Here is a 23,819-nt window from a genome sequence, read left to right as displayed (position 1 = left end):
CTCCAGGTGGGACATTGCAGCGTGGAGGGCTGTAGCTACTGCGTCCTCTGTGGATCTATTTGCCCTGTAGGCAAACTGGTGGGGGTCAAAACCTCTGAACAGGAGTGATGTGATGCGACCCCGTACCAGCTTTTCAAAGCACTTCATCACCACCGGGGTGAGTGCGACTGGCGGTAGTCATTAAGGCTGGCGATGTGGCGTTTCTATATCTTATCATATCAAAACTAAAAGATCTCTTAAAGCATGTGTTTGGGCCGCCAATATTTGCATATGACATTCTAAATTGTGTCACATACCTTCCACAGTGTGTTTCAAGTAGACACTAAAATGCTTGGCACAAGCGCTCAGTCTTGTATCACTGCCAGAATGCCATTTAGAGAAGTGAATGGATTTGTGGGCCATCAGTGCTAAGAATACCTCCACACACCCCGAGTACACTCGATCCCCCTGACATGTGCGTGGCATATTTATCATTGCACTTCCGAATGACCGCCTCAATATGAATGGCTGCTGCGGATCAACCCGGCTGGATTTCATTTCTGTCGTAGGCTCACTAAGTGCTTAATTTTGGGGTGGGGCAAGCTCTTTCAAGATACTGTACCCCACAACTGTTTCAGATCTGTAAGACCAGTGAATTAATGTTGCATTGGTTAATGCACTTCTATGCTTACTATCCTAAAGAAAAAAAATGCAGTTGCGTTCAGATGTTTCACTTGGCACACAGCCAAACTCGACAGTTTCTGGCAAGTGGATCACTTATTTAAAAGCACTATGCGGTTACATTTGAGCTCGCAGGTTGAAACTTGTTCGTAATATCATATTTACTTCCCGATGTAGTGGCCAGAGATGTTACTCATCCGTGGGTACCAGGTTTCCACTAGGTGTATGAAATAATATTGTGCAATTACAGTTGTGTAGTTATAATGAATAAAGGTACATGTTTTACCATCAACCAAATCTGTTCCATTGTACTATTAGAGGTGCAGTGATCTTTTTTTCTACTTGGACACCACAAAATAATAATTCAGCTAATTTAATACCTCATCTTACAAGAAAAGACACTTTAATTGTTTATATTATTTTGAGGGATAACAGTTGAACCAATAAAGGTTCAATTTGATAATCCCGACTGCCAGTAAAGAAGAGCTTTATAAGCGCTGTATAATTTTATTTCAGCTTTACAACTGCAGTACGTATAAGTACTGTAGAAAATACTTCAAGAGAAAAAAAGAAGACCACAGATTCTCTAAGCAGGGGTCGTAAAACGAGGTGGCCTGTTCTAAAAAGATCTCCGCGGTGACGGGACGTTATGATTTTCTAGCAGTGTTGAAAAAGTGGTCATTTTAACATGTAAACACTGGCAATGATTATCATTGAATGATATGTATTAATAAAGTTATATTAATAGAGTTGCACATTTTTTTTCAAATTATTGTGTGGAAATATTGCTGGAAAACCACTTCAAAAGTAAACAGTATCGTTTTTTTATCATTCGGATTTCTACCCGTCGTGATGTCTTGTTGAACGCTAAATACAGCGATGTCTTGTCTTGGTTGGACGCGCGCATGCGTGTCAACGCGCGTGCACTTGAAGGGGAGGGCTCAAGCAGAATGTCCATCATCCCCCAGAGGAGCGGCACCTCGTCATGTCACACCGACGGAGAATCTCCTTGGGTCGGATGTGAGCAATCTCAGCCAGCAACTACATTGATGTCTCTCCCGTCCGAGTCCACTTGGAGCCTCTTGCGTTTAGGATGCGTCCTCCTCCTCCGCGTCCTCTCCATGGCGCGCCATCCTCTCTCTTGTGCTTGTGCCTCCTAGCGCTCCTCCACTGGGTTCAGTCGGCTGCGCAAGCCCCTGTTGGCCGACGTGAGTCTCTCTCTTGTTTACATCCATAAATTGAATTCTCGAAGGTGCGTTCACTCCTCGTTGCATTTGACGCTCATAATAATATAAAGGAAGCAATAGACTGTGACTTCTATGGAGCCTTAAACTGTTAAATGCATTAAAGAGGTAGGGTATTTATAAAAGTTGCATGAGGAAGATTGCTGCTTATATACTCAGTGGTTTTAAGATGATATCGCTTTTGACAAAAGTGGCAGCATGCCCTCGCTATGTGCAATCTACAATCTAATCCTACATAGTGCAAAGTCAACTGGTTTTGGATATAGCATCATTCCTGTGGTGCTTCCAGAAATATCCCAGCAATGTACTAGTAGTACCACAATAGACAAGTGGTGTGCTATTACATCAGCTGTTAATGTAAATAATGCACGTGCCTTGCCATTAAAGCAGTAGAACACAGCTCTCAAACGCAAGGTCAGATAAGGCCCGCCACATACTTTTCTGTGGCCCGCGAAGACAAACTGTGCATCAAATTTGTGTCATTACTAGAATTGCAAATTGTCTTCATTTTTAATATCTTTTTTTTATATATTTGACCAGTTTTTACTCGTCTCATTTGAAAACGAGTTATTTGTCAGTTTGTTTTGTAGCTTTTACTGTATATAATATGAGGTGCCCATACATTTATTTGGGTTGACAGTCATAAGGGCCCTCCGAAAGAAGCTATGACTACAACGCGGCCCGCGAAAAAACGAGCTTGACACCCCTGCAGTAGAACCATGTAGTATCACCGAAAAAATAAACAGGAACAACAGCAAGATTTTTCTTTTGTTTGCGTTTATGTGCCTATTAATTGGCCGGCGTCTGCCACAATGTACCCTGCCTCTTGGCCAGTCATCTGAGAGATGAGAATAAGCGTTAAAGAATATAGCTGGATACATCCCAAAGAGGAACCACTTTTCTCATTTGTGTCCTGAGCTACAAAGGAGAGACTTTGCATTAATTAACTAAAATAAAGTGGTTAGGGTGTATATATATACTAAGGCAGGGCTATTTAGTAATTACTACTAATTCATCCATCCACCCACTGCAAACTGCAAGGTAAAAATATAGTGAACTTAAATGGTATTCATCTCTAGTAGACCCTTTGACCACATTCATCTAACCAGTGTGTACAGTATGCAGCCATGTGAAGCTACAACTTTTTGCAGGAGAAAGCGCTGCGGTGGAGAGCTATGAGATCACCTATCCCGTTTGGCTGCATCCTCGCAGGCACAGCAGGTCTGCCAACAGAGAGGTGAGGCACTCTCACTTTCTTAACGTCACAAGGTGATTAAAGACACCATTGGTACCATTGAACCATCACAATTAATGGATGGAATAACACCTTCACTATCAGTCTTGCAATGAATAATTTCAAACATCATTCCATATTGGTGCAGCTGATCTGTTGATAACTGCTAGCTGCACAACTAAAGATAAATAGTCACTTGCGATACATTGTCAACAACAAAAGAGTATCTATGAAAAAACTCTGCAGAAGCTATGATGTTAAAGACCGTGATTTGATTCTAAAACATTGCTAAAATGTTTGAAGATAGATGCTGAAAACATCCAATGACTCAGAAAAATTCTGTATTGAATTATTGCAAAACGGCATTAATGTCTTTTTTCCGTTTCAGTTGTCCAGATTTTTGGGGACATGGTGCAGTTAAGACCATGACCTTTCTGGTATGATTCGGAGTGCCACGTTTACAGACGAAATGTATGCTAGCTTGTTAGCCTGTTGTCCCACTAGCTTGCTAGCTTACTGGTCGGCTGTGTTATGTGGACAAACACAATACACACAACTTGTTGAGGTGGTGATTTACTGAATGACTGATACTTGTCTGCTGACTAGTTAGCTAGCGGGCTGAGGTCATCTGAAAGCCCAAGCTTGGTTTTAGCTACAGTACGTCCCAAAATATCAACTGAAATGGGGGTGGAGTTGAATACTGTTTTGCAACAAATTAGTTCAGAGTTTTTTTCTAAAGGAAAAGTAACTTTATTATATGCAGAACCACAGCTGTGGCTAAAACGGATTGACAATTGAGCACATACTGTAAGAATGTCGTTGAGTGACATGTAAAAAGTTCTGCGGAAGATGTTTTCAGCATATTAAGTGGAAATGCCATGTCCAACAACTGGAAAGAGGTACAAAGTTGCTTCTATTTCTTTTCCAGCATCCTCCCGAGGCTGAAGTTCACATCTCAGTGGAGGGCCAGGACCTTCGGCTACACCTAGAGAGAAATCAGTGAGTCTTTTGGACACGGGTATTTTTGCAGGCATTTATAGAGATACTTGCGATCAGCTTGTTTGTTTGACCAGATTTTATTTGATGCTTTGACACCTGGATGATGTCAGGGCCTCCACTTTGCACAGATGGAGATGACCGGTGATGTGTTTGGACGACAGAGTGTTGTATTGACACCCGATCTGTTTGCTTTTTGGCTAACAGGAAGTCAGGCTGTGCCTTTAACATCTCACAATCTGTTGGGCTTCCTTTCCAATCAGAGTGATATTTTTCGACAGATAAGACAGTGTTTTATTTAATGGACAGTGTGGTAGTTTGGCAAGTTTTCATTTATCGCTCTTAAGATGTGTGCAGTAACAAACAAACACGCACAAGCAATCTGAGGTTTCACTGAACATTAGAAGAACCACTAATGTAAGCCCTTCATTCCTTCACCCTACCTCACACACACACATACAAATACAATTAACAAGTCATGACTCCAGTCTGTCTGACTGACTTGCCCTTGGGGAATTACCCCCTATGTGCTCCCTCCCCAGCAGGTGGTCATTCTCTTATATTTCCTTCTGGGCAGGGATGCTTCATCAATCACTCATTAGTGTAGCTATTGGGTGGGGAGGAAAACACGCAAAAAAAGAGAGCATGTCTCAATGTCTTACATTAGTCAATTACTGCCCAGAAATGTTTTGAAACTATTTTTAGAGCAACTTCTTAGTTTCTTGGCACGTAAACCTTTTCAACATTTTGCGAGCTTCAATTGAACTACCGTAATTTTCGGACTATAAGTCGCACCGGAGTATAAGTCGCACCAGCCATAAAATGCCCCAAAAAGTGAAAAAAAAAAGATATATGTGTATATAAGTCGCTCCTGAGTATAAGTCACCCCCCCCCCCCCCGACCCAAACTATGAAAAAAACGTGACTTATAGTCTGAAAATTACGGTAGCTGAAACTGGGGTGAAGTCCTACGGAAGAGGATTAGGAGAAGTCATGTGAAGAATATGTTATGATTGTATCCGGAACACGGGTTTAATGCAGAACAGAGGTCTCTGTGTTGGGTCCCATTAAAATTGGCTGTGTGCTGGGCAAATCAAGTTTTATAGCAGTTTGCGTCTGTCAGAGAGCTGTTTCTGATAGTTAAAATAATGTATTCAGACACATGAGAAGGGCTAAATTGTTTCTACAGCTCTTTAGGGGTGGACAGTGTCAAGACAAAATGTATTTATTATCTTCCTTTTTTCATTTGTTTGTGCATCAGCCTGAGCTTATATCTTAATGAACGGATGTGATTTGGTTAACGGCCAGCTATGGACTGGTTTGCTGACTCAAAGAGTCGGAAAAATACTGTAAAAAAAGGAAAATGTAATATTTATACTAATATTACTAATAATGTAACAAAACATAATAATAATGTTACACATGGCAGCAAGGATTTCCTTGAGTGAGTTTCGCAATTTACAGCAGCATATAGCGTCCAGCAACTGTTATTTTTTTAAATCATTTTTTAGGTGGTACCAAATGATGAATCGAAATAATCTACACTTTGAACTAAATAGCAGACGTTTTTATTATTTATTGGATTATTTATTTAAATTGTCCTTCATAATTTGATCAACGCGTTCTATTGTCGATCACAATACACGACCATCGACAGCTCATTATGTGATCCCCTTCATCCCCCCATTCCTTACAGCCAAAGCTGCAATTCAATCATAATATACTATGTTTGTGCATTTTAAACGCTGTCAATTTGAAATGATGTCCTGTCTTTATTTAACAAAGGAAGGGAGATTTGGAAAGACTGTTTTGTTTTTGAATCAACAACAAAAAAATATTAATCAATCATTAAAACAATCAGTCAGCAGCTCTCAAATGGAAAAGCGGGCTGCCAATCCATGTGATGGGTACTGAAATCTGTATCGGTGAATCTCATTGGCGGATGATCGGTATTGTAATCGGCAGTATAAAACCAATAACGGAAGACACCTACTTGAAGCAAATGCTCCCTTTCATCAGATGCGGCAATCATTGTCCCCCTTTCCCATCCTGCCGACTTCACCTCGTACAAAAAAGGGGCAGCCCAGACGTCTTTCTTTTTCTCTCCTCTGACATTCCCCAGAGCTCTGGTGTCACGCTCTGTGACCATACACAAACAAAGCTAATGCTCACAGAATACACAAACAAGGCTCATAGCCTGGACCTGGTGGATTACTGGGGTTAGGGATCAGAAAGTAGGAGATGTCTTTGCTTGTCCCTGGTTCACTTTATGTTTAGTCTGCTCAAACGTCAGCCTGCAGACGTCTGCGCTTGGTCATGACTAACGCACGGGCCGAGCGATTTGGCGTGCGGTCAAAGCTTATAAATCGTTCACTGCTAAGCATCGGCCTCCTGCCTCCCTGTCCTTGTGTGCGGTGATGTCATCTGATACGATGAGAGAATGCGACCCACTGACCCTAATGCATTAGCCCACACCGCCTTCCCTTCTCTTCACCCCCCCCTTTCACTATCTCCAAAGTACTTTCACATTGCTTCCCGCCTTCCCGACAGAAGCTGAACCGAGTCTTTGTCTCACTGAGAGACCAGGCAGCAATGTGCTCCTCACTCACAGCATCTGTCCTCATCCTGGACCACATCCAAACTCTGCAAAGTCCCCTAAGGCTTGCACATTTATTCACCCATTTGTTAAATAGTCTTCATTAAAGAGGGCTCGCGTCATTTAGCAGCATAGAATTAAATTGAAAGGCTTTTAGATTCAGACCCAGAAGTGAATTGGCATTTGTGCTACGTGCAATATAAAGTGTTATAGAGCAAGTGAGCCTCAGCTCAAGGGGTTTGGTAAGATAAAGGAAAATGTAGAAATTCACGTGAAGTAACCTTATTTTACCCAACTGGCTTTCTTAATCTTTCTCGTCACCGTACAATACAGGTAGTTTGGTTTTCATACTTGTGTTGTTGATTCTTGTGTACAAATTCGACCGATCCTTAGTTGAGCTTCAAGTTGAACCTATTTCTATTTTTCTGTGTATAAATATAGTTGAAAAAAATATTATTTTAAATAATATTATTTTCTGTGTATAGATATAGTTGAAAGAAAAGTAACCTGGATGCTAAACTTAAATAAACACATTTCCTTATACAAGTATTGAATAAGCCTCAACTTACGTACTTTCGCTCAAATTTACTTCATTTGATGGGTGACTACATTTGAATTTAAAAATGACAAAAAATTATTCAAACGTCAATTTAAGAGATTTTAAAAAGTATTCATATCCCTGAAAAATCTTAGAAGCTTTTCCGAGCAATTCGTGGAAACACCTAGAATCTGATTTTTCTATCTATCAATAAATTTTCTATTCACCAAATAAGAATGACATATGATAAATAACAATGAATATTTAAAAAATAATGCATATGTACATTGATAAATCTTTAGGGAATCAAGTTAAAAATGAAAGAAGTCATGACCATTTTTAAACGATATGTTTAATTTTATTGTATTTCTGTGAATTATTGTTTCATTTTTCATTATTTTCATATCGTTTAGAACAAATAATTTCAAAGATCATTTTTTATGCCTTCGTTTTTACAGTAATACATAATTTAAATTGCAACCAAACATCAGTTAAATATTTGTAATGAAGCAAATACACGGTTTCCTCATTTTAATTCGTATGTTAATTAAATGGTTTTTCTCAAGGAGTGAGTATATAATTTTATTAAAGGTATGTTATGCCTGTACGTCATGAGTTAGCAGTTTTAACAGCCCGCACTCCCAAAGGAGCAGTATAGGATCATAAATTTAGAGCGCAAGAGATCATCCATCCTGTGTGATTATAAAAACAGCACCGAGCTAAAAGCCAGTCAATCATCCTTTGATTTACGTGTAATTCTACCACCATGAGCAATGGTGAATATTACATGTGAGCTGAGAGCATGTTGGGAATATTTCGGGGGAACCAAAGGAAGTGTTAATGAGCTAGACTGGGACGGTGACATCATTGAGCGTCATTATTACCAAACCTTTTAAGTTCTCTCATTGGCCAAGTTTTTGGGAAACGTCTATTACTCGCTTTGTAATTACATCAACAGACAACCATTGTTTCAAGTGGCATTTCTTTTTGAAATCCTGATGGGAGGATAAAGAAAAATCCCGTTGTTCACATTCTTTCTTTCATTAGTGACTAAAATGATTTTCGGGAAAACGCAGAAGAACCTCTGAAGTTGAATGAACCTATGTATGTGTTTTTGATTGGCTCTGCTGTGATACACTCCAACTCAACCATGACCCTAATATAGGGAAATTAAAGGATGGACGGTTAAAAATGTTCCCCTGACATGAGGAAGAAGTCAATCTTAGGTTGCGACTCAGTCAGATGTAGGCTATAGTATGTGACGCCTCTTATACAGTGGTGAAGACGTAGAATGAGAGCTAAAATTGTTAAAACGTTCATCTCTGGCGCTCTACTACTTTTCATCCGGCAGAGCAGGAAAAGGAATATAATGATATTTGAGGAGATATCCCCCTGCAATGACTCTGCAAAGCTTCCGACTGTGAAAGAAGCATAAAGAGAAATCCAAAATCAAAAGGAAGAGCAGCACCGTGGATGTGTTCCATATGTGCTTGAGACCCCAGTCTAATCCAGCATCTCTTCTTTGTCTATTCTCATTGCGTCATAGCTCCAGATGGTTTGATGGATATTAGCAAAACTATATGATAGAAGGAATAAGAAGTGAGCTCTTTGGAGGGAGAGAAAAACAGCTGTTGAGCAGGGAAAGTTTGTGAATGAAAACAGGAAGGATGGGTTGATTGAGACAGGGAGGAAGACTGCATACAAACATCTGGATAAGTATAACGCTCTTTGTGTAAACCTTTGACATGGTCTGTTTAAGTATGCGCACAGCTCATCACACGTAAACAGTTCGTGCTGCAGATGGTTTGAATACTGACCGTGTGGCAGTACACAATTCATTTTCTGCCCCTCCACATCCACTGCTTGTGGATGCGCCGAAGCCTCTTCCAGATGGCTGAATTGTTCGCCAGTTGGTGGCAGCAGGGCATATTCATTTATTTATGTTGCAGTTTATTCATAGTGAGTTGCATTCTTATTGGTGCATACCATTACAATTACTACCACTACTTGCACTTCTATTACTAATACAAATTCAATCCCATGCACTCCCTATCGACAGATGGCTGCTCCATCAATGAATTAAGATTTTTCTTTTAAAAGACCATTGTAAAAATAATACATTCTCAAAGCTCTTTTTATAGACTTAAGAGTTTTGCTCAAATTGTATGGAGCTTACATAGCATCTGAACCTATTCACATTTTAAAATTGCCGATATTCGGGGACGTACCGGGATCAAAATTCAGCCCAGTAAGATTTGTGTACAGCAGAGAGTGGGGTTGTTGACACGTATCAAAAATATTTGTTGACTTGAGGGAGAAGATTTCCGGGTTACAGATCGTCCATTTGCAAAAATCAAGACATTTTCCTGAAATTCCCGCCACACTTCTACCTATATTATTAGACTAACCCTAATTATCTGGAAACAATTTAAAGTCAACATACCAAACTAGAAATGTTCTTAAAAAAATGACACACTGCAGGTAAGAGTGTTGCTGATAGGCCATACAATTTGAATGAATAAAAATTTGCCTGGGATATACAATTAGGCTCCAAAAATCATGAAAAATAGAGCCCTCTTTCCAGTTGTTGGACATGGCATTTCCACTTAATATGCTGAAAACATCTTCCGCAGAACTTTTTACATGTCACTCAACGACATTCTTACAGTATGTGCTCAATTGTCAATCCGTTTTAGCCACAGCTGTGGTTCTGCATATAATAAAGTTACTTTTCCTTTAGAAAAAAACTCTGAACTAATTTGTTGCAAAACAGTATTCAACTCCACCCCCATTTCAGTTGATATTTTGGGACGTACTGTAGCTAAAACCAAGCTTGGGCTTTCAGATGACCTCAGCCCGCTAGCTAACTAGTCAGCAGACAAGTATCAGTCATTCAGTAAATCACCACCTCAACAAGTTGTGTGTATTGTGTGTGTCCACATAACACAGCCGACCAGTAAGCTAGCAAGCTAGTGGGACAACAGGCTAACAAGCTAGCATACATTTCGTCTGTAAACGTGGCACTCCGAATCATACCAGAAAGGTCATGGTCTTAACTGCACCATGTCCCCAAAAATCTGGACAACTGAAACGGAAAAAAGACATTAATGCCGTTTTGCAATAATTCAATACAGAATTTTTCTGAGTCATTGGATGTTTTCAGCATCTATCTTCAAACATTTTAGCAATGTTTTAGAATCAAATCACGGTCTTTAACATCATAGCTTCTGCAGAGTTTTTTCATAGATACTCTTTTGTTGTTGACAATGTATCGCAAGTGACTATTTATCTTTAGTTGTGCAGCTAGCAGTTATCAACAGATCAGCTGCACCAATATGGAATGATGTTTGAAATGATTCATTGCAAGACTGATAGTGAAGGTGTTATTCCATCCATTAATTGTGATGGTTCAATTAGTTGTGGAACTAAAAAAAACTATGGTCCAGCACTGTGCTTTAAGTATGTCCTACCCTGCTTTCTCTGACATCAATCCCATTAATGAAATTGGTTCAACAGAAAAAAAATGCATGGAGAGTTTCATGAATAAGCATGAGTTGACTGATCCTATTGTACAAAATGCTTAGAAATGCAGTACTATAAAATCCTTCAATAAAATGAATGTCTGTTTGAATATTTACTATAATGAAATGTCTTTCTTCAGGCAGCTGTTGACCCCCGGATATCAGCAAATATGGTATACTCGGGACGGAAGTCGCAGGTCCTTCTCCCCCGTCAACATGGTAAGTTGTGAAACACTTTGGAGATCCTTCATGGCAGCGAGCACATGAAAATAATCCTGTCATAAGTGACACGGAATGTTTCAGTTATGTGGATGACAATGAGGTATGACCAAGTATGGGGACGGTTGTACATTAATGAGCTGAATGTTTATATTCATTTTTTATTTATTTTTTGCTGTTCCAGAATCACTGTCTGTACCACGGAGAGGTTGTGGGTGTAGACGGTTCCAGTGTGGCGGTCAGCACATGCTCAGGTCTGAGGTAAGAAAAACCTTCTTTCAATTCATCACAGGAGGGCCCTACAGTCTTTATGGCAGAAGCATAAACTGGCTCAATTGTACAATTGTACTGGTACATTTGGAAGAAACTGCAAAAAGAACTCCATTTGCAGCTGATGTAAAGTTGGCCTCTGCGAAGTTGGCCCTTGCAGATGGTCTTCCAACCGCGATTGTGCGCCTGTGTGTGAGACTTGCGTGATTGATCGTGCCTACACAGTAACCCATGCCACTCATGCCATGGGCACTAACACACCTCCAATACCAATCATGACATGACATGGTAAAATGAAGCCTCATTAACCATTGAGGCTTTCCAGCCAATTGGTTTACACGTGTGTGCATTCCTGAACATTCCCAGACTCTTGATGCCTCAGTCCCAGCCTTTTGTGGAGAGTGTTGCAGGCATCAATTTCAAAATGAGAGAATGCACACAACATTCATCAGTTTGAACATGAAACATTAAATATTAACTTTAAATATTAACTGTATTGTTTATCCATCCATCCATCCATCCATCCATCCATCCATCCATCCATCCATCCATCCATCCATCCATCCATCCATCCATCCATCCATTTTCTGAACTGTTTTATCTTCACAAGTGTCGCGCCTTGTTGGAGCCGACCCCACCTGACTTCGGGCAGCAGGCATCGGATACCCTGAACTGCTCCCAGCCACTCACGGGGCACAAATAGACAAACAACCATCCGCACTCACATTCACACCTACGGGCATTTTGGAGTGGTCAGTCAGCCTCCCGTGCATGTTTTGGGAATGTGGGAGGAGACCAGAGTACCGAGAGAAAATACACATCTAGAACATACTCAAACCCCAGACAGAAAGGCCAGAGTTCAGATTTGACCTCTGCATTGTGTATTGTGTGCATGTGTGTGTGTGTGTGCACAAACATGTGTGTGATTGTGTTTTCATCCTGTTGCTCTCCATTTACATGAATTCTAATAAAGCTTCTCAGGCGTGGATGGGCGCACGGGTGGGTGTCAGACCTCTCCAGATGTTTAGTGCAGCTGCTTGAGCTGCTTTTGTGTCTACAGTTTGTACCTGACCCCATTAAAATGTTTTTTGCCTCTAAACTCTTGTCAGATATGATCTAAGCATACATTTGGTTACAATTAAAATAAAGGATTGAATTTTTTAAATTATGACTACCGAGCCCAAAAACGTTTTCCCACGTTTCTTTATTTATTGAAATGTTATACCACAGAAAACCCCCCAGCTTACACTTTCAACACTCTCTCAGTGCCAATAAATAGATGAGAAACAAAGAAAGATATGACCGATGTTACAATAATGGGTATAAATTATGCTAGAGTCTTTTTTTGCCCCGATTATTTGTAAAAGAATGGATTAGCAATGCACATCCATGTTGATTTGCAACTGCTGATTGGGACTGTGAGCAGACTTTTTATTTCCCTCAGGGGTCTAATTTCTCTAAACGCAAGTGTCAGCTACCTCATTGAGCCCGTCTCTACGGCAATGCCTCAGCACGCCGTTTTCCGAGCCGAGAGTCTCCATCTACCTCCTAGAAACTGTCTGCAGCGCCATAGTAACGAAGAGGCTCTTGGCACCTTCCTCCATGGGATGACATCAGCACAGAGCTTAAGGGTGAGTGTCAGCTGGAGAAATACAGTGCAGACTGAAACCAGAGATTTATTTTCTAACTATGATATCAATCAATTAAAGGAACGAAGAGACTTGAGTCTGAATATGAAATACGTGGAGCTGCTGTTGGTGGCAGACAAGGCTGAGGTATGAATAATGTCATTATTTTAGATGGGCATGTTTATAGCCAAACGCTTGAGAAGATTTCATGAGAACACTAGATATTTCTTTTATTGCTGACTGTAATTATTTCAAGACATTTATAGTCGAATTCAAATATGATTCTTGAGAACTTGGTCACTTGTGTGAAATTGACTAGATCTTATTATGTTTTGTATATGATTATTATTTGATGACAATATTGGTCAAGCTACAAATTAAGGTCACCCTGTATTTTATATGCACAAGTGCATCTCAATATAAACCAAACTATTATATATATATATAGAAAACTCCATTTGTTTCAGTAGTTCAATTCAGAATTGGAAACTATGCAAAATATCTTTCGTATCAGAATTAGGTAGTAATTGGCCTTCTGAAAAGTGTTTGTAATTTTTTATGTCTTTAACAAATGAATTTGTATAATAAGAGTTTGACTCTTGGTATTGAATTATTGAAATAAATGAACATTTCTGTAAAGTTTAATTGTTTGAGCATAACCTGTATATTAGTATAAAGCGAGCATTGTGTCATACTGAGAATTATTTCTAGTTTTTTGTACTGTTCTCATAAAGCTGTGCAATGAAGTTCTATTTACACCATTACAAAAAATATATATTTAGAATGATAAACATTAAACATACTATTTGGGGCTAGCAAGTTGTTTTGTTCATTAGAAAAATGAAGAATAATGTATGGGTGTGTCGTATTTGCTGTTAACCACATGTGGCTTTCAGTTTGACAAACATGGGAGTAGTCTCGAGAAGACCCAACTGAAATTACTGGAAGCTGCCAACTTAGTTGACAAGGTAACCTTTCTGTGTGAAGTCTACACACTACAAGTACTATTAGTATATTTATTAACATTTCTCTTAATGTCAATACACTGTATATATACACACACACACACACAGTACTACAAAGCTTTGAGCATCCGCGTGGCGCTCATCGGCCTTGAGGTGTGGACCAACCAGGACATGATCAACGTGTCCGACAACCCGCACAGCACCCTGGGGGCGTTCCTCTCCTGGAGACGCAAACAGCTTCACACGCTCCACAATGACAACGCTCAGCTCATCACGTCAGTGTCCACCCGCTCAATGTTAACTTGATTTCTGATCATGACAGTTAGAATTGGATGATGACAACAGGAAGTTGTTCTTGCGAGATACTTCCATATATCACACGCAGGAGTTTCAAGTTTGTTAGGTAGTAAGTTCTGAAGTTTTCAATCCAATCTGGAACTCTCGAACTATTGTGCACTTTGTGTCTGCAGGGGAAAGTCATTCCTGGGCACCACCATCGGGTTAGCGCCTCTCAGAGCCATGTGCTCTGTATACCAGTCTGGAGGAGTGAACACGGTGAGAAACAGATTGCCGATCACAATTTAGGTTAATTTAGGTAATAAAGGTTACGCACATTCAATGGAGACATTTTCTGCGCTTGTCTACGCTCTAAATACAGTGGATATAAAAAGTCAAAATATCCCTGTTAAAATACCACATTTTAGATCAGGTGTGCACTTAGGTGCTGAAGGGCCACGTTTGAGTTTTAAAACATACAGGCGGGCCGGGTCATTCGTAGATGAGGTAAAACAAAGTTAAATTTGTGTATGAAATAGTTTATTTACTATTAAACTAATTAGTTGTCATCTTTTTTTTTCGATATTTTCAAGACATGGAATTTTAGCATACAGTTAAGTGTCATGAGGAGACTGCGCATCAGTTCAAATCATCAACGTTGAAATGTGTCTCTGCACCTGTGATTGTGGAAAAGGACCATTCGGAGTCAGCTGTTGGCGTCGCCGCCACCATGGCGCATGAGATGGGCCATAACTTCGGCATGAGTCATGACAGCGCTGGCTGCTGCCAGGCCAAAGCTGAGGACGGAGGTTGCATCATGGCAGCTGCTACAGGGTAACACTGTCTTTTTTTTTTCGAGTGGTGGATTATAAACTACATTGAAGTATCATACAAAGGTTTTGAGTTAATTACATAGCGACCATATTTAATTTAAATGCTTCTCAGTAGAGCGCTGATCACGAAATAACATTTCTTACACATTTCAGTGTTTCTTCAATTCTGTCAACATTTTGATTTGTTGCTCTGTTCAGATCTCCAACAAGGCAGAACTGGCCTTTACAGCAGTATTTTTGCAACAAATAAAAAATAATAATGAAAAATTATACACACGGTTCTGTAAATACAGTATTAATTCAAAACTGAGCATTGATATCTTTTAAGGGCCAAATATTTGATATTCCTCTTACAGTCCATCTCATTTGATTGCACAGGTGTACCTAATACAATGTCCTATTAGCATGCAATTGTTTTCATTTATAGCCTACTGTACGTCTCGCAGGCACCCATTTCCACGAGTGTTTAACGCGTGTAACATGCGGGAGCTCAAGAGCTACTTGAGCTCTGGAGGTGGAAAGTGTCTCTTCAACGAGCCAAACACCAAAGCCATGTATGGAGGGCAGCGCTGTGGCAACGGCTACCTGGAAGATGGGGAGGAATGTGACTGTGGAGAGGAAGAGGTCAATTCGTTGGTATCAGTGCACTATTAGTTTTGATGACGAAAGGACTCACGATCCTTTTCTTTTCAGGAGTGTACCAGTCCCTGCTGTAATGCAAACAACTGCACTTTAAAAGCTGGAGCCGAGTGCGCTCATGGTGTCTGTTGTCATAACTGCAAGGTACGAACCTTGTAAACATTGTGACAGCCATGTGACCAGTGCATCACGTCCAATCTCCCCTACCTGTTAAGCTGAAGAGCCCAGGAGTGCTGTGTCGAGCCCCATCAGGCCAGTGTGACTTGGCCGAGTACTGCGATGGCAAGACTGAGTCTTGCCCTGCTAACTTCTACCTGGTGGATGGCACATCATGTGCAGATGGGAAGGCCTACTGCTACACTGGCATGTGCCTCACACTGGAGCAACAGTGCCGCTCACTTTGGGGTCGAGGTGGGTGAACCGTTCGCCCATTGACATGAATCATATTATGTACCATAAAGAATCTTTTGACAAGTCATTTATCAGAGGTTCCTTTTATTTTTCTGAAAGTTCAAGTAGTCCATGGGAAACGATCAAGTCCCGAGCTTGTAGTGCTACATTAGCTCCCTCTTGTGGTTCATTCTAGCTCTACTTGGAGTCTTTCCAAACACGTTGGACTGCAAAATAAGTGGTGCCGGTCCAACCTGTTGAGAACCAAAACAATTTTGGGGAATGAGTAAAACATTATTATTATTATTATTATTATTATTATTATTATTATTATTATTATTATTATTATTATTATTATTATTATTATTATTATTATTGTTCTTATTTCATCCACTTTCAATGCTGCTTATTCTCTTTAGGGTCACAGAGCCTATCCCAGCTTTGTGCAAAAGGCAGAGTGGCCTGTCAGGCAATCAATCACAGGGCACAGGCAACCATTACTTTACGTTTTCTGTACTTTAGCTGCATGGTGAAAGAAAAAATACATGAGCTCAATCAAGCCTCTTAAGGTTTAGTTAAATATGAAAAGATATTTATGGTTTAAAAACTGAGAAAAGTTTTTGTTGAATTTACTCCATTTTATTTCCTCAAGTGGTTGCAGAAATTATAATCTACATCCAGATATAATTTTTAAGGAGACTTAACAGCTACAGCTAAAAAAAAGTGGAGCCAGGATTTTATTTTAGGTAGACTATACATCCACTTCAAAATACATCTGGATCAAGGGGATTTTATTTTGTGCAACCACTCAAGGAAATAAAATTGAGTAAATTCAACATTTTTTTTTTTTCAATGTAGACAAATTCTTTTTGAGTACTACATGAAGTACTTGAAGGTTGCAGCAGAGGTCAGATGTTCCCATCACTGGCAGAGCCTCAGGATTTGTTGTTGGCTGGTGTCCAAGTTCACACCGACTCCCCCGGGGCGTCTTTGTTGTATCACAGGAGTCCCACGCAGAACAGTGAGGGATGCCATCTGCTTTCCATCACTTAGCCAAATATCTCGCTGTGTGTGTCCTTTACAGATGGCCGTCCGGCCCACGACGTGTGCTTTAAGAAGGTCAATGAAGCTGGCGACATGTATGGCAACTGTGGCAAAGATCTGTTTGGGAAATACAGGAGCTGTAAGGAAAGGTGAAGTACACATTCTGCATATTTGACAACTACATGGGTCGCAATTGTATTTAATTGAAATCAAACAATATTTTCTATCCTATGCCAACTCACGATTTACATTAAGCCTTTTCTTTGTTTTGTGTCAGAGATGCTAAATGCGGAAAGATTCAGTGTTTATCTTCAGCATCTAAGCCAATAGAGAGCAACGCAGTGCTCATCGAGACTACAGTGAGTGTGGGCAACAAGAGGGTGCAGTGCATGGGAACACACGTTTACAAGCTTGGGCAGAGAGACGAGGAGGTGCAGGGAGACACTCTGGACCCAGGCCTCGTTATGACCGGCACCAAATGTGGAGATGACTCAGTGAGACTACAATATTATCAAATCACTATGCAGTCTCTGTGTTTTCACACCAAGATTTGAGTTTAGAATGCAAAAGCCCATCCATAATGGTCATATGTCACTTTCAATAGATTTGCTTCAATGGCGAATGCCGTAATGCATCTTTCCTCAAAGCTGATGACTGCCATTCCAAATGTAATGGACATGGGGTGAGTTTTTTGTGAAACGCACTTTGGGGGTGAATTAATCAATTATTACACTCCCCGATTAAAAAATTGGCGTAATCATAAAAAAGGATTTATATGCATTAACAGTGAATTAAATATGTTTGTTTATACAAGGAAACCATATTTGACAAACTTCCTTTTGGTACTATTGTGTGGCCCAATAATTGGCTTCTGGTGACCTAAGATGTTGTACAACTGCAAGATTCGGAGAGGAAATTGTTTTGTTTCATCTCTTGGCAGTTGTGTAACAACAACCACAACTGTCACTGTGAGAGTGGCTGGGCCCCACCACTGTGTAACCAGAGGGGCCCGGGCGGGAGTGTGGACAGCGGACCGGTCATCACTCACAGTGAGACGACATCTTTCAGCGTACGAATAGTATTTAATCGGAACGACGCTCCTTTCATACTCTGTATTCCAACAGGGAAGCTCCTTCTAGTCCTACTGGTCCTTCCTGTCCTTTTCTTTGTTGTTTTGGCTGTTGGATTGTGGTGTTGCTATAAACATAAATTCCAGCCACTTAAATCATCAACTCCAACACCAGTACCGAGGTATCTAGAGCTGAATTTGTACTTCTTACTTGACTTTTCCAAACATTTTGTGGACGTGCCTGTGTTTGGCCCTCCAGTTGTTCAGTCCCAGTCGAAGCCAAGCCTCCGCATGTGAATGGTCACACCAACCCAACATTCTTGCTCAAGAAACAAGACTCGGACCAACAGGTAACGAATCACACCAGAAGTGAGTTTTGAAAGTTATTGTCTAAACCTAATTCTGGATCAAGTTCCCTATTAGGCATCATGGTGATTTACATGCGTAAGCACTAGGGGTGTAACGATACATTGATACACATCGATTAATCGATATAATGCTCTACGATTTATTGGCATCGATGCTAAACGTAAACATCGATTTATATCGCCGTGTTTGACCTCGGACATTAGACGCGACTTTATTTTGAAATCCAGTTCATTGTTGCTTGCTTCCTCTTTCCGGGAGCGCACTCCGCGTGTTGTGTTGTGAGCAGAGCACGCACGTGAAAGGGGAGTCGACAACAAGTACGCGGCTCCTGGGCTGGTGCTATGGCTAGTGTCCAAAAAGACGAAGAAATTTGCTCCCCTTTAGGCTTCAAGTCATTTGTTTGGAAGCACTTTGGATTCCAAAGAAAATATGGCTCAACGGACAAGACACGTGCAGTTTGTAAATCCTGCCATGCGGTGATCAAATATTCAGGGAGCACAAATCTGGCCGCATATTTAAAGAAAAAACACGACATCAAAGTTCAATGTTAAAATAAGCACTTTGTATACTGCAATACTCTTGTAATTTCCTAAATAAAGAGTTTGCAGTACCTTGTTGATTTTGCGTATGAATTGTTATAAATCAGGATATTGTTCTATATTTTCTATTAAAAAAAATATCGATCGTAGAGCACTATATCGCGATATATCGTGAATGAATCGCAGCAGGCTTTAAGATATCGGCAAATATCGTATCGTAGTTCTTTGTATCGATATTATATCGTATCGTGACAAAACCCGCGATTTACACCCCTAGTAAGCACACAAATGAGCGGCACACTGTCCAATGAATTATGAAGCACAAACTGTTTAACTTGTTAGTTTCGCATAAATGATTATTCATTACATTTTCATAATGTAAAATACCACCAGATGCTATCTTTCTTATAAAAAAAATATAATGTTTGTTGGTGTTTTTAGAAGCGCTGGAACGTATCAATTTCTATTCAATTCAATGGGAAAAGATGATTTGATATTCAGAATTAGTTTTTGGCTTACAAACATTGTCATGGTTACGATGAATTAAACTTCAGTCAAGGCACCACTGTAAGGTGAAGCTCAACTGGACCCAACCACGAATTGCAAAAATACATTGACGCCAGCCCAAAAGATTTGGAATGGTTTAAAGCTTTTCAAAAAATGGAGGTAACACTTTCAGGCAATGCCTTGCTGACTCGATGGCGCCAGAAAGACATGGCTTTAGCACACAAAAAGATTTTCAGCAAATAACAGAGGACAGGTTAAAGACCACTATACTTTTTTTTTTTTACAAGATCCACCTGCCAAAAAACAGCAACCACCAGTCGTTTTACATTATTAAATGCGTTTTTTTTTTTTTTTCCACAGGGAAAAGTCTCTCCTCCTCTCAGCCAGGCGTATCCAACCCGGCCCAAATATGGTGTTGTGCGTCCTACCGTGAAGCCCCCACCTGTGCCGGTGTTGGCTGTACAGCAGAGTGAGTCTCAGAGTCTTATCCAGAGACAGCCTTTGCACACTCCCTTTAAACCTGAGCTGAGGAAAAAGCAGGCTCCTATGCCACCTTTATCAGCACTTTCACCCTCCACACCTCGACCCGAGCCACCCAGCAGGCCTCCGCCGAGTTGTCCTGACAGCAGATCGGCAGCGGTGAATAGTATTTTGTGGATTCGCACAAAGCCTTGTCTAAATCATGAACAGCATGTCTTTTTGTTGTGACTTACAGCACCAATCAAGAGGCCAACTGGTCACCGCTGATGCGCTGCTGATGGGAAAGGCTGCTTTGGCTCCATCTGTTGGATGTAAAAAGCCAAACAGGTAACTGCTGACGTTTTAGGCTGCGTTTACATTACGTGCCTCAAGTGAACCAATTCTGATTTTATTCTCTCTTAAATGGCCCAATTGTTTTTGCGTCATGGCAGCATAAATGCAAAATATTCATGGAATCAAATATCTTCAGATGCACACCAGATATCTGCCAATGAGAGTTTAATGTGAACAGATGGAGCAGATAATGAGGTGACGTGAGCCCAAAACACAAAATTAAACACATTAAAAGAACATTTAAAAAACCTCCCTCTGCAAATCTAAAAGTTTCACTATGTTCATAGTTTGGCCGGTCCTTCGACTAGCACTCAGGTTTGACTTGGATACGGTAGATTGAAATTAAATCACGGTTTTGAAACTCAACTCCTAACTAGGACTGCTCTGTTATGAAAAAAAATATGTAGCATGATTATTATGTAATAATCGAAACCATGATTATTGAAACAATCATTGATTTTTTTGGAATATTGTAAAACAAGATAATGTTGAAACATGATAAATATTTAGACACACATTTCTATATGAGTTACTTTTAGACCAAACCATTTTAAAAAACAAAAAATGGGTACAATAAATAAGTTCAAGCATGGATGCATAAATAAACACTGCATTCGACATATTAAAAATCATTTGTTTTTTACGATTATGTCAATTTGTAATCGCTGAACGTTATAATCTTAATCGTAATTGAATTTTGATTACCGTATTTTCCGCACTATTAGGCGCACCTAAAAACTTACATTTTACTGAAAAAAACCACAGTGCGCCTTATAATGCAGAGCGCCTTATATATGGATTAATTGATGAATTTGTTGATCCATACTGGTTGTACACAGTGCTCTGCCAAAATGTTTCAGTACGTTTTAGTACGACTATTAAATTACAAGGTCGCATCGCTTCCCAACATTACGGCAACTGTAGTCAGGGGGGAAATTGCGTATGGCTAATGCTATAACGATAGCTGCTATACGCTATATTTCATTTCAAAATAGGGTGCTCCGTTAATGTTTTGAGAAAATTTACGGATTAATATGGAAGGGAAACATAGGTAAGCAGTACCAATGTGTTAGATCGAACTTTAGTCAGTTCCGATCATTTTATAGGAGATCGTTTGAGAAACGCGATTGTTTACACTTTGCTGAGGCTCATGGGAGATTGCGAGCTGAGGCTCATGGGAATTTGCGGATGGCTAATGCTATAACGATAGCTGCTATACGCGCCAGGCTATTTCATGTCAAAATAGGCTGCTCTGTTAATGTTTCGAGTAAATCTACGGATCGATTAGAAAGGGAAACATAGGTAAGTAGTACCAATGCGTTAGATCGAACTTTAGTCAGTTCCGATCATTTTATAGGAGATCGTTTGAGAAACGCAATTGTTTACACTTTGCTGAGGCTCATGGGAGATTGCGAGCTGAGGCTCATGGGAAATTGCGGATGGCTAATGCTATAACGATAGCTGCTATACGCGCCAGACTATTTCATGTCAAAATAGGCTGCTCTATTAATGTTTCGAGTAAATCTACGGATCGATATGGAAGGGAAACATAGGTAAGTAGTACCAATGCGTTAGATCGAACTTTAGTCAGTTCCGATCATTTTATAGGAGATCGTTTGAGAAACGCGATTGTTTACAGAGGGCTCGTTGGTTATTGGCTAGTGGATGCGTACTGCAACCCTAGTCAACCTCAGTTTGTTGCAGTATAGCTTCTATTTTATGCGCCTTATAATCCGGTGCGCCTTATATATGGACAAAGTTTTAAAATGAGCCGTTCATTGAAGGTGCACCTAGTAGTGCGGAAAATACGGTAATTGCGCAGCCAAATATATTAAAATGATGTGGTGGAATGTAAAATCCTAATAACGAACATGTTAAATGAATGACCATGTCTATCAAAAATATTTTTATGGTTGTGAAGACCTGATTTTCAATACACCTCTTACAGAGCCTGAACTTCAGGGAGATGTTGAGGATCAATCTGATCATGTAAACCAAGATACTTGACAACCTGAACCTGTGGGCTACGTTGTAGTATGTATGTGGTGGACAAGTGGAAAGAAATGTGAATGACTTCATATCTCAACAGTGTTAAATTGCCAGAGTATTTATTCCCAAAACAAATTGAAAAACATGAATGTTTACAGTAGTGATGGAACTTGGTGCCTCTGAGAAAGCATCGAATATCTTACATTAAGAAAATACGCCAGTGCTGAAGTGCTTATGTTTTTTTTTTTTTGGGTGGACAATATTGGAATTTGAACTGGACTCAAGGGGACCAGTCCGACACCTTTCAGAAGAGTTGCATGTCAATTGAATGAGAGTCATGTGTCATAATTTTTTTTATGTCCTTTTTACGGCCATTCTTATATTTTCTTGGATTTTTTTATAGCTTTATTGTAGGACTTTTGTACATACTGTAAACGTTCTGTAGAACATTGTCATCTCTACCCTTTGCTGTAGTGATATTTTTTTTTTACCCAAAACCTTGCTGCTTACTTATAGAGTTTTATTTTTCATGTCTGCTAAACCTTCTTGAATTGCACCATTATTTTACTTCATTCAAATATGGACTCTGTCTAAATGAAGATTATAGGTTGCTTGAGCTTTATGTGTATATTATTGTTGACGGGAAGCATTGCAACAGGGAAGTGTCATGATTAAGGTACTATTTAAGACTTTGGGAAATAACTGTGTTGTAACACAGATGCCACATTGTGTCTTCTCCAAAGATCTATGCAAACTCAGGCACTGCAACATCGAATTTTCAACTGGAATTCAATAAAGTATTCATGTTTCACATTAGTTACCTGTTTGAAATTTGCTTGTCGACATTTGAACAGAATAACACTTCAACAAATGTCTTTTAAAAAATTAATCAAACACACATTAACAAATGATTGTAAGTGAATTTACACTCATATTCTGTTTTACTCATAAATAATTGGAAAATACTGTTACATAACATTTTGAGTGTGTTGCAAAAAAGCACCATCTACTGTAAATGTGATTATTGTTATTATTCTCATTAAATAGTAATTTTAATATCGAAACTGTAATTTACTGTAAGTATACCCTACACACAGTTATCCTACTCTCATGAACTGTATACTCTTAAGATCAACTACCGCAGGTGCATGTTGTAAAAAAATGGTAAAATAGCGGACAGTAAAATCCATCCATCCATACAGTAAAACCCGTAGGTTGATTGATTGATTTTCATTGAGCCATTTTCAGTTACCCCTCCGTGAGTCGTCACCTTATCGTGGTGGAGCGGTTTGCGTGCCCCTATGATCCTAGGAGCCATGTTGTCTGGGGCTTCATGCCCCTGGTAGGGTCACCCATGGCAAACGGGTCCTAGGTGAGGGGCCAGACAAAGCACGGCCCCTTATGACGAATAAAATATATGGATCTTGTTTTCCCTCGCCCGGACGCGGGTCACCGGGGCCCCCCTCTGGAGCCAGGCCTGG

General features: G+C 40.0%; 1 protein-coding gene across 1 annotated transcript; it reads left to right on the top strand.

Annotated features, from left to right (window-relative positions):
• The first annotated feature begins 1,604 nt into the window (after positions 1-1,604).
• On the top strand, positions 1,605-23,154 carry adam19b (ADAM metallopeptidase domain 19b). The gene is made up of 23 exons (XM_061286170.1): positions 1,605-1,868; positions 3,056-3,141; positions 4,067-4,137; positions 10,929-11,007; positions 11,192-11,268; positions 12,722-12,908; positions 12,987-13,052; positions 13,802-13,873; positions 13,979-14,145; positions 14,341-14,425; positions 14,841-14,980; positions 15,426-15,603; positions 15,673-15,762; positions 15,834-16,029; positions 17,093-17,201; positions 17,330-17,546; positions 17,657-17,734; positions 17,993-18,101; positions 18,177-18,303; positions 18,381-18,471; positions 19,897-20,175; positions 20,252-20,343; positions 22,298-23,154. Exons 1-23 carry the CDS (start codon positions 1,754-1,756, stop codon positions 22,302-22,304), a joined length of 2,718 nt encoding a protein of 905 aa, XP_061142154.1. The 5' UTR covers positions 1,605-1,753; the 3' UTR covers positions 22,305-23,154.
• Positions 23,155-23,819: the final 665 nt, after the last annotated feature.

The sequence above is a fragment of the Syngnathus typhle genome, linkage group LG1, assembly GCF_033458585.1.
Source record: "Syngnathus typhle isolate RoL2023-S1 ecotype Sweden linkage group LG1, RoL_Styp_1.0, whole genome shotgun sequence".
NCBI lineage: Eukaryota > Metazoa > Chordata > Actinopteri > Syngnathiformes > Syngnathidae > Syngnathus > Syngnathus typhle.
The sequence above is the reverse complement of the archived record's forward strand: the minus strand, read 5'-3'. Positions and strand labels throughout refer to the sequence as shown.

Bases quoted from the DNA above. Each gene is read 5' to 3' on its own strand.
- adam19b (XM_061286170.1), top strand. From the start codon at position 1,754: ATGCGTCCTCCTCCTCCGCGTCCTCTCCATGGCGCGCCATCCTCTCTC. The intron at 15,763-15,833 runs GTACGAACCTTG...CTACCTGTTAAG, and splicing joins TCTGTTGTCATAACTGCAAG to CTGAAGAGCCCAGGAGTGCT. The intron at 18,472-19,896 runs GTAACGAATCAC...TTTTTTCCACAG, and splicing joins AACAAGACTCGGACCAACAG to GGAAAAGTCTCTCCTCCTCT.